This window comes from Cariama cristata, unplaced genomic scaffold (genome assembly GCF_000690535.1).
Source record: "Cariama cristata isolate BGI_N322 unplaced genomic scaffold, ASM69053v1 scaffold25500, whole genome shotgun sequence".
NCBI lineage: Eukaryota > Metazoa > Chordata > Aves > Cariamiformes > Cariamidae > Cariama > Cariama cristata.
Window position 1 is genome coordinate 20,503 of NW_009595632.1, and position 11,377 is coordinate 31,879.

Below are 11,377 nucleotides of genomic sequence, written 5' to 3' on the forward strand. Positions count from 1 at the left end.
GTGTTGACCACCTCAGATATTTTTTGTAGTCCTGCATCGTTCAGTACAAAATCCTGTCACTAGAACTTCATTGCAGCGGATTTCCTGAAATCATGATTTTTCACTCAAGTTAAATAAACATTATTAACGAATAACAGAGTGGCGCAGGAAACTGAGGCAAATCCCTTGATAATGCTGTAGAACTGAAAATTATTGCAATTATTCGTGCCTTTTCTTTTCCACCTTTGTTCTCCAGGTTATACCCAGCCAAACAAAAATGGGTTACAGAAACGAAGCAATAGTAGCGAATGCAATTAAAAATTTTATTCTCAAAAGTACATGCTTTAAAAAATCCATTTTACATCAGGATAAAACTCATGGATTAGGGAGAGGTGAGAAGCTACAGTTTATCTTCATTTTGGCAGCCTTCCAGGACAGGACTGCTCCGGAGCTTTGTGGTAGCATCCACAGGGAGTTTAGGCAAGTCTCTGGTTGCTACAGTCTGTGATGTAGGTGAGAGTCTTGTGTTGGCAGGGGTTTTAGGGGAAAAAAACCTTTTCTTAATTTTCATGAAGTGGAAGTATGGGATGAGTGCAAGATTTTGCTCTGAATCTGTACACATTAAGTATTAAGCAAAGCTAGAATTCCTTTGTTGATATAACGATATTTATAGCAATTTTATGATTGAGGTGAAGTATTTCAGGTAACATGTAGAGTAATATATAACCTCCGGCAGGAGGTATTTGAAATGCTAATCAATATTAGATATTTTCAATATTAGATATTTTCAACTTTGGAAATACCAGCGTATTTTCTTTGGTGCTCCTCTTGAGTTTGTAAGTGTACCTCTGGCAGTTACTTGATTTTTTTGCCCTGTTTTTTTCTAGAAAGCTGCCAAAGTTTATCGTGGAAAGAAAATGCCTGGTAAAATGGGTAACATCTATAGAACATCTTTTGGATTAAAGGTGAGTTCTGAGTATACTAGAATGTATGTAAGGTGGTTGCATTGCCAACCAGTGGACTTAGCCATGTAGCCTTGTCATGGTGTACTGTCGTTTCTGTCACAATCCAGACAGGAGCATCTTGAAGTAAAGCTGGAAAGACAAGAGCAGCAAACATGTGCTCCTGTCATCTTGTGGGTTACAGATAATTTATCTGAACTCCCTTTGCATATGTGTACCCTGGGCACTGGGATTTCAGGTGATACTTCCACATCTGATATGTTTTTCACTGTGTCCATTGACTTATGCCTTTGAAGTGGGAAGACAATCAGGCTTTTGGTGACCTTCGGCTAATGTTTTCATGCCTATTTCACTTGTTCAAACCCAACCCAAGTCTGAGTCGTTTGAAGTCCTAACTTTATCATGGTCCTTCACTTTCATGTGCAAAAAGGGGATTATCATTCCTGTCCGGATTCTGGTGTGTACATAGGTGCATCAGTTCCTGGGCTATTACAGCTACTATTGTCTGTCTCAGAAGGCAACCTCTGCTCTTTGCACAAAAAGCGTATTAGCCTCTAGTTTGGAAAAAAGTGTGCTGCTGCTGCTCTCGGCTAACTAAAACTAATTTTTTGTAACAGAAAACATGTGTGCTCAGTTGAGCACCTCACAGAATTCAGAAATTAATAAACAGTCGCAGTAACAATTTCATGAGCATATTTGTTTTAATTTGTCAGGTGTGATGTTTTTCAACGGCTTTTGCTGTTAGAGGGAAAAGAGACTTGAGAACTTTGGTTGGTGTTAACGCTAACAAAGAGCTGCCTTACCAAATACAGCCTGATCGCAAGCCCTTTAAAACTGTTTAATAGACTCCTGCATTAGAAAGCTGTGCACTCAAGAGTAGCGTGTGACTGAATTTTGTGGCAAGTTTAGGCCTGTGCAGAACATTCTTCTTTGCCAGAGTACCACCTCCAGTTAATCAGTTTGTTCTTTGCTGGACTAGTGTTTGTAAAACTGGGAATAGTCTCTAAAACGAGCTCAGTGTCTGGCTTTTTTTTTCTGTCTCCTAGGTGTGGAGGATCAACACAAAACATGACATTATTTATGTAAATGGATCTGTTCCAGGTCACACAAATTGTCTGGTGAAGGTATGTTTGCTAGTTTCAACTTACTGGTATTGCTGACTCCTAAGCTCTCTGCAATTCTCTTCTTACAAAATGAAAAACATTGGTTGAATGCAATCTTAGTTTCTTCAGAGTCCCATCCTGTACTATTAAATTAAAGGGCAGTAGGACCAGTTCTGTAAAAGAGAGAGAGTGATTAATAGGGGCAGTGGGTCACCACTTACTCTAAACGGCTTGTTTTTAGCCTTGCACTGGGGTTGTGCTCCCATGTAGCATATGATGAACAAACACAGTCTCTGTAACCCTGGTAAGTGTCTCAGGGCTCGGTCCATCCCCTTCTAACAATAACCTGAGTCAATAGAATGGTGGTGGGATTTCCGGAATATTATTTAAGGGCAGTATTCATGAACAGAAACACGCAGCAAGCACTACTTTAAAGGTTATTCAAAGCATTTCCGTACACAGTAGTGGTTTACCTTTCCAAGGAGCAGTTGAGGTAGAGGAGGAGGCAGCTGGAGTTCACGGTAATGATATGAGTTCCCTTTGCAATCAGTATAAATGTGTCAGTGTTATTTTCTGTGGCATTCTGTGGAATTAGTTTCAAATTTTATGGAGATTGTATCAGGGTTGTCTATGAAAAACTGAAACAATGAAGAGTCTAATATGTTTTCTTATAAATAATCCACATCAGAGCAAGAAAAGTACTTTTTAAGGATTATTTTCAAAACAAACTTCTTTCTGATTAGGTATATTCTACACATCTGCAAGCACAAGTTACTTGGAGGAAATTGTTTCTGACTTAATAGAGTACAGGGTATCAAACATCTTTATTATGAATGTTTATAAAGATTTTGTTGTACATATACCTATATATCTGACATATAGTTTAAAATCCTCAGAAGTATTGCAGGGATTTAAATGATCCAGTTCTTGAAAAGTTACAGAGTTCATCAAGTTCAGGTGTTTTCAACTAATTTATTACGGTCTTGTCATTTTACTATGGGCATCCATTTTCTGTTATGTATTTCCTAGTTGTGGAGCAGAACTCCACAGTTACTGGGCATTAAGTAAAGCAACCCTAGCTTTCAAATAGGTATTTTACACACAGAAAAATGAAGTTTATTATTGTGTTTCTCTCAGTGGAAATAAGGCCTTTTTTTCTGAGTGAGGGATCTCTAAACTGCTTTGATTGTAATGTCCAGCCCAAGCCTGGAGAATATATTACACATTTCTCTCCCAGGATAGTGAAAATCAGTTAACAGTTGTCCAGGAGAAGTAGTTTTCAGGATAACTTCTGCAGAATTACTGGACATGACATCAATGACATAGAATTAAGACTATAGTTTGACTGGCTTTTCATCTATATGTTGTACTGAATGACCTTTTCTTCAACTGTGTTTTAAGTATTTTTTCTAACCCTGAGCCATGAACCTGGTTGCTATATGCTAGTCTGAGGTTTAATTAAGTGTGAATTTGTTGTAGGATGGTTTTTTTTAAATGATAACTTATGTATACAAGCAACATAATGTAGCTGAAAAAATGAGTAACGTTTGATGCCCAGACTTTATTCTTTGATCTTAATGGTACTCTTAAGAGCTAATTGTTGCAAAAGGTTGTGCATCTTGTACTCCTAGTCATGCTGTTAAAATCCACACTTGCATGGTTCAGTGGCAACTGCATGTATGCATCTCAGATGTCTTGTCTGCAAGGATACCACATTTTGTGAAGCCATTGAGGTTCTGAGTACAGTACTGATTTCTACCAGCTCATAACTTTTATCTAACTAGATTCAGTAAGTTCATATTTTGATTTCTGGTTTTAAGTGAGTTAAGAAAATGAACATTTGTTAAACACCCATAATATAAACTGTTTTTAAAAGCAAAGCTGTGTGTGTCAGTACCACACATTCTTATGTATACCATGAAGGTCTCATTTAAACAAATCGATGTCCCCTTGCTAATCAGACACTGCATGCTTTCGCTTGGAGAAGAACCTACTGGAATTGTTAAGTGCTTTCTCTCATGCTTGGGTTACTTCTATCTTTTTCTTCCACCTTCTCATTTCCTTTACTCAGACATTACTTTTGCCTAAGTTGGAAAACATCCCCCTTAACACCTTGGGTTTACTGGTTTTTGTTCTGAAAGCAGTCCTGCTGTTAGCTTAAAAAGATCCTGGAGGCAGCAGTACTGCCACAGTCAACAGCCTTGTTAACAGGAGACTGCTGGACCGAGCCATCTGAGCGTATGCAGTGAAACAACCGTGCTGACATCTGTGATGTGAAGAGGATAAGGGACTTTGATTCCCATGGCAGTCTGCTGCATACCATTTAAGTGCTTGCCATGTCCAGGAATGATTTCTGTTCAGTTCACTTGCCATGGATGTTGATTGGAACTTTATCCTAAGACCGAAAGTTAAAATGGCTCCATTGTTTTTTTTTCAAGTAAACTTAACCCATCAATATTAACTAAGGGGCACAAGGCACTTGTCTGACTCCTTTACTAATCCGTGTACGATGCCCACAAGATACAGAATCTGTATTATTTGTATTTGTAAGTTGCCTGTATTTGAAAATGTTTCAAGTCGCAGTTACCTGCAATTTAGAAGTCCAAATATCTTCAAGTATGCATTTTGGCATACACGTTTCAGTGTTGCAGCTAATTCCATTAATGAGGGTTGAGGATCTATGGGAAGAATGCAAGATTTTGTCCTTTAGAGCTCCGTGATTAACATAATACAATATTTGAAAGATCTTGGCCAAAGTCCTCCAGACACAGATTTTCATGGCTTTTTAGTAATAAATAACACTGTTTGAGATGAAGGCACAGTAGAGGGTATTATTACTATTAAGAAATAGATTTTTAAAAATTGCTTCCGCTCACACATTTGGTGATTGGAGGGAGTATGTAGTCAGCAACAGTTCATTACAGTTCCTGAAGCCGGTGAATCCATTCTGTGTTTTTTTTTTTTTCCTCCATATGCCATATGAATTACATGTAGTAATTAAGTTTTTTCCGTTGTATTTTCAAATACGTCTCTGAAGAGTAGAGAAAGCTTTAATTAAAAAAAACATGCAAAGCAATACTATTTGGCATGTGTTCTGTAATTTCTGGTTTTTCTTTCTCCATTTAATCTTGCAGTCATCTGTGGTGTTTTTAGCTTGTCTCTTATGCCTCTCTTCCAGGGTATTTTCTTCTTTGCACGTAGACTTTGACTTTTTGTACATTGTTGTATGTTTGTTTGGATCTCTAGTTGGGGAGAGAAATTATGGGATATTAGCATTCATCATTACTGTTCATTCCACTAAATACCTGCTTTTAACTGAGTAGGACTAATGTCTAGGGGATTTGGATCCATCTGTCTTTGAGCTCAGGAAGTGGAATATCACGTAATACTTTTCTGTTTGTGTGTCTCTAAGAGGAAGGCATTTGTGTTCCATACCCACTCTGTGTTGCTTGGTAACCATTAAAACCACAGTGCACCTTAAAGCATATATTTATTTTGTATGTTATGTATTTTTGGAAACCTAGTGCATCAGCAGTGTATCCAGACGCAGGTGAAGCACTTAAATTTTTCAAGTTCCGTTTTCAGCAGAATAAAAGTGCAGAATACTAGGATTGATGGATTCCTGGTTTAGTTGGAAATCAGTTTTCATTTGATATTGCACACTGAAGCATGCAGGTAAATAAATGATGTAAGTAATGTTTCTAGCCAACTGGAAAACTAATCAAAAAAAGCTTACTTTAGCATGGATTTCTTTCTCAGTGGCAAGGTCTAATAAAATCAAGAAACCTTAGCAGCGTGCTGGAATGTATGGAATTCTTCTGTTGCAAGAGTACATCACAGAGTGAGCGTTTACTAAATTGGTGTGTTGTGCCTATCGAGATAGCATGTGTCAGGTAGTACCTGTTTCTCTTGGTGTATTTTCTTAGATCACAGGGTCATTAGTTACCATCTTTGGTGTTGATCCTCTAGAAAAAAAGATAATAGTTTTTTATCCTTTGGAAGCTTATGGCTCTCGATTTCTCTCCTAAGTGTATTACCAAAAAGTTACCTCCTCTGTCATTCAAGAGAGAAGCACAAGACTAACTCCCTGTTTCAAGTAGATGCTTTGTAACGGAGGGGATACTGTAATAAGATATATTATCATTCAGGATGTTACAGTTTATCTTTGATAATGTTTTATACCTGTCCGAATTTTAAGGCACCTCAATGTTGATCACTTTGAATATATCACTTGTAGTGAAAGCAGAAATTGTGGCAAATCTTGTAACCCGTAGGAGTTGCTTAGCAAGTTAGTGACCGGGCCTTTTTGTGTGCTAGAATTGAGTCAAACTTAAAGTGTACGGTTGGTTTAGCGTAGTATTCTGCTTGAGCTAACTTCTTAGTCTTCCTTAGTCTTGCCTAGTCTTGCTTAACTTCTTATTCTTCCCCTGCTGCTTCTTTCTTTTTTTTCTTTTTCTTTTTCTTTAGAGAAGTCTGTAGTGGTTTGCATCCTACGTATTTTGTATCTCACTTGCCAATATTACTGTCTGTGGTGTTTCTAGCTGCTGGTGCCTGAGTTGGGTGTGCTGTGCTCAAATTGAGGACGTGCAGGAATAGTGATGCCGCCTTCTTTCGTGTTCCCTGTCCTGTACCTTGAGGCCCATGATAGAGTTGTGTTGACAGGTTTATTTTTTTGTTTGTTTGGACTTTTAAGGCAAAATAAGGCTGGTCAGAAATGGATATAGTTCTTGGATTCAATTTTCTGTCTAGCTTCAAAAATAGCAGAGAAGCTGAGCTAGGTAATGTATGACACCTGCGGAAGTTATTTCTAATGTTCTGTATGTATAAACACATTTTTCCTGTTTAGCAAACAACTTGTATTCTTTGCTGGGGTTGTTAACACAACCTGAAGCCCCATTAAACTACAAATGTAAGCATCAAGTTTTAATGCCTGTTTAAGACCATATTAAGTATTTTGTGGTGATAAATTTCTGAACTTGTATTTGTTTATACTACCTGTTATGCTGTCAATATATGGGATGTGCATATGTACAGTTTGTTAATTGTCTGCAGAACCCTTTATAACCGTTCTAAAGATTTAGTGACAAAATCCCAACCAGCTCCAATTTCAGCTTTTTTCAGTATTTTTCTTTATAAAAAACTTCACAGATAATATACTGTAGTGTATATACACTACTATGTATACCATCTATGTGTAGTACAGTGTACTATAATGTATAGTAGTATTAATACAGAAGTTGAGCAAGCCAAGGGATTTTGTTATATTGAGTTATACAGCGAGTGCTTTTATGGATTGTAATCACCAGTTGGTGGTCAGCGTGATTCCTTCTGTGGGTGAGAGCTAAATTCACTGGATTTTAGTAACAGAGTGTTAAAACCTACTCCTCATCATCAGGGATGTTCTCAGAAGGTTACTGGGAGAACGGGAAGAGCTGTGCTGGGTCACATGTACTTCTTGTCTGTGTACATGCTTATACAGGCAAGTGTAACTGCTGCTGCATACCATTTAACCCCTTTGTAATACTGTGGAATTACTGTGCGAGAATCTGAGGTCATCCATACAGGAAACCTTTGGTGTGCTACTCCCTTCATTAACGTGAAGGGAGTCATTCAGTCATTCTCTTGAGAAGATGGATAAATCATACCACGTTTTAAGTTGCAAATCAGTACTTTCAGATGTAAAATGAAATGGAGTTCTTCCTTTTGATAGGAAGAATAATAACAATATTCATCTAACAACTTTTGAAACTTAGAAGGGAGAAAGAAGTACGTTCATTCAGTTTGGTAGTGATGCTCTAAGATGGTGCTTCAGGGGTGGAACTTAAATTGCATTTGAAAGCAATGAATGTAGAAGATGGAAAAAGAGCAGTAGTTTTCACCAGTCAAAAGAAATACTGTGTCAATGATCCAATCAAAAGAAAGAGTGGATTAGAAGAAAATAATTTTAACATCAAATGTGGGTTGTGCTTCTGGGATCTGTCAAGCTTCTGAGGGGTTTGGAAGGGGCAAAATGAAACAGTATCGGACTCCTCTGAAAGCAACCTTGATCCCCTGAAAATGTTTCATAAGAGTCGTAAAGTTACTTTAAGTATTCTCCTTATCACACAAGAGGCACTACCTGCAAAATGCCAATTGACATTAATATATAAAATACAATGTTAAGGCTGAACAGAAATCTTAAATTTATTTATCTAAACTAATGCAGGACTAAGATTAGACTGTTGGGTTTGCCTTCAGTTAAGAGCAGATGTCTTACTCCTAAATCGTGTGATAAGAAGTTGTTTTAAGAAGGGAGGAAGCAAAAAAAAAAGAGGAAAAGAAACATTTAAATTCCTTTCGTTTTCCAGGTGTCCAAAACTGCCTGTAATGACACAACCTGTATGCAACAACACATGCTATTTCATGATGAGAATAATCCAAAATAACAAAAAAGTAGACATGAAAAACATTTTAATAAGATATATATGAGATGAATAAGTTATCAGAAATAAAATAATTTATCCTCATCTTCCTAATATTATTGTAACCCCTGTAGAGACCATGGGGGTGTTTGCTGTTGACAAAGAAGGTTTATGATGTGTAATAAGATTAGGGACTAAAAGAGAAAGGGGCAAGGGGAATAGTAGGTAACTGGTGAAGTTATTAAAACACCTTTTCATATAGTAAAAGAAACAGCAGCAAGGTGTTGGAAGGGAAGGGTGACTCATCAGCCTCAGCAGTTCGGATGGCCCTGCTGAAGCTGTCTGACTGTGTTTCCTCTGAGCTCCCTGCTCCTGGAACTCTTGCAGCAAAGGTCTTTGGGCTTGGACCTCAGCCTGGTTTATTCCATGTAGGTAGGTAATGGAAATTGTTGTCTGCTGGGGCTACAGCCACTTGCTTAGTTGTGAGTGGCAGTTTACAAGTGAATAGGGAACACTTTTCGTAGAAGAGGAATGATCTCCTTGAAAAGCTAAGTAGCCATCCTAATCACTACAACATGTTGAGCCCTTTTGTTTATCAAGCCTGCACTTAGAAAACTGTTGGAACTTCCTCAGGAGAGGGGGGAAAAAAAAACAAACCCAAAAACCCCCAGTTTTTCAGAGGCTGAAGTTAAAGTCAAATTTATTGTGCACTTTATCTGCAGGAATCCTCGTGGACTTTGGGAAAGCTCAAGTAATAGCAGATATGAATCTGGTAGATACAGTGCTGTCAGAACAGAACTTTCAGTAGCATAAAACTGTTTTATTTGATTTCTGGTATAAATCGCACTTGTCCTATGTAAGGTTTTAGTCCAACCAAGTAAGAAAAAAGCTTCCTGTTTAAAATACCACCAAAAAAATAAGAGGAAGATCTTATATTCTCTATACTAAAACTTTGTCTAATCTATTTGTCCTTTTTTTCTTTTTTTTTTTTTATCCAGTTGAGTATAGTGGCTGAAAGGGATTATTACAGCTCAGGAGGAAGATCATATGTAACAATATAAAAATGAAGAATTTCATTTTAAATAAAATTTCATCGCTCAAGAATTTGTAGCTCTTTTTTTCTTCAGAGATACCAGCTTTCTATCTTCTCCTGCAGACAAACTGCTTTTGGCTGATAATTCTAGCTGCTAATTTTCTTCAGAGATTGGAGTTTCAGGGGCTAGATTTTAAATCTTTCCACTTATAGAGAGGTCAGTAAAGGAAAGTAACTTCTCTGTGGCACTACAGTTCTTGGAAATTAACTTTCTTGAAAGCTTGTGTTCGACAAAGTTATGTACTTATTCCTGGGTGAAGAATTTTAGATGCTTAACTCTGGAGTCACTGAATAGCTCTGCAGTGGCCAGAGGGACTGAATACAGCACATGCACGCATCTTTGCAAAATTAGTTGCCGTAATTAGTTTTTATCGTAAATACGAAAGTATGTCTTCGTTGTTGAAGAGGATATTACACTGCATAATGTAACTTGGTATGTCATGTAGGAAGGTACTGTGGGATATAAACACAGTTTAAACAAGCCATACTTCCACACATTTATTTTAATAACATTTTAAAATATTGAGCAATGAAATCATGAGAGTAGGTTTTGATTCTCTCTCAGCAGTGATAAATTTGTCACACAAGTGATAAATTCTCTTTGGATTTTTTGTTTGTTTTGCTGTTGTTTTTTTTCTAAAACTCCTTAATGACAAGTACAAAATGTTAAATACAATAGCCAGAGTTGATGTTAAAATAACTGATGATTATGCCTGGAATTTTTCCGATAAGTGTAATGTGAATGCTCTTGAGTTTTTTTTCTTAAGCATGCAAGATGATTTTTTTAATTTCTAGTGTATCACTTACTGGAAGTCTTCTGTAAGATTTATTAACCCCACCCTTCCCCCTCCTTCTTTTTAGGTCAAAGATAGCAAATTGCCTACTTACAAGGACTGCAATAAAAACCCTCCGTTCCCTACGTTTTTTGCTGATGGAGAGGAAAAACTACCAGAAGACCTGTATGATGAGGAGATTTTCCAGTTCACAGATCCATCTGTCACATATGCATAGTGTTCCTCACATCTTTGAAAACACACAAGTTTGTTATTTTCACAAACTGCAATACTGTATAAAAGTAAACCTATGAATTGCAGTCTGGCCAACCTACTTGAACACTTCAGATACTGCCGTTTTGGTCAGGTAACAAGATTTACCACTGTCAGTTTCAAACCTGTATTTAAAGCAGCAGGTGAGTCTGAGGGACAGGTTGTAAAGCACCCCTAGCAGTTTGTCTTCAGTGATCTTTTGTCTTGGGTTTCAGGCTACTAAAATGTACATATTTTTTGAAAAACTGTTGTGTTGTTGAAGATGGTTCCATTTAATTTTCTGAATGCTACCAAACTTTGTTTCTCTTTTGTGGAAAGTATTCTGGCCAAGTCTGATCAATCAAAAGAACTTCCACCTTGGCGTCTGGGGGAGCGTCTGTGAAGAATAATCCAAAATAAAACAAGAAAGTGCATTGCTCTGTAGCAGCATGACCTTGGTTTGTTTCCTTCTTTTCACCAGAGCTCTTTCTCTCCTTTTGCTTTAATGTTGTGTTGAGTTTAACGTAGCAGATACCCAACAAATTGTCTAGAGGAAAGATGATGCCAACCACTGTCTGTCTCTTCAGAGAGTTCCAGCAGTGTGTACAGCAAGGGGCTGTTCGGGTGGGAAATGTTCAGTAACAAAGCAGCACTAAGACTGGACTGGCCACCTATTTGTCGCCTTTGCTGACAGCTTGTTCTGAACTTCATAGAGGATCCCTTGCATGCTCTCTGGAGAGGTATCTCCATGTCTGCAGTTGTCTCTGTATTGGATTCTTATGCTGTTACAGGAGAGCTATTACAGAGAAAACAG

General features: G+C 37.6%; 1 protein-coding gene across 1 annotated transcript in view; it reads left to right on the plus strand.

Moving 5' to 3' along the window:
• The window catches only part of MRPL3 (mitochondrial ribosomal protein L3), a gene marked incomplete at its 5' end in the record, with an annotated part of 29,645 nt that extends 18,707 nt beyond the window's left edge, over window positions 1-10,938 (plus strand). Inside the window, 3 exons of the mRNA XM_009702854.1 lie at window positions 867-944; window positions 1,988-2,065; window positions 10,400-10,938. Of these exons, the coding sequence (XP_009701156.1) occupies window positions 867-944; window positions 1,988-2,065; window positions 10,400-10,549 (306 nt within the window). The remainder of the gene's footprint in view (window positions 1-866; window positions 945-1,987; window positions 2,066-10,399) is intronic.
• Between the last annotated feature and the right edge of the window lie 439 nt (window positions 10,939-11,377).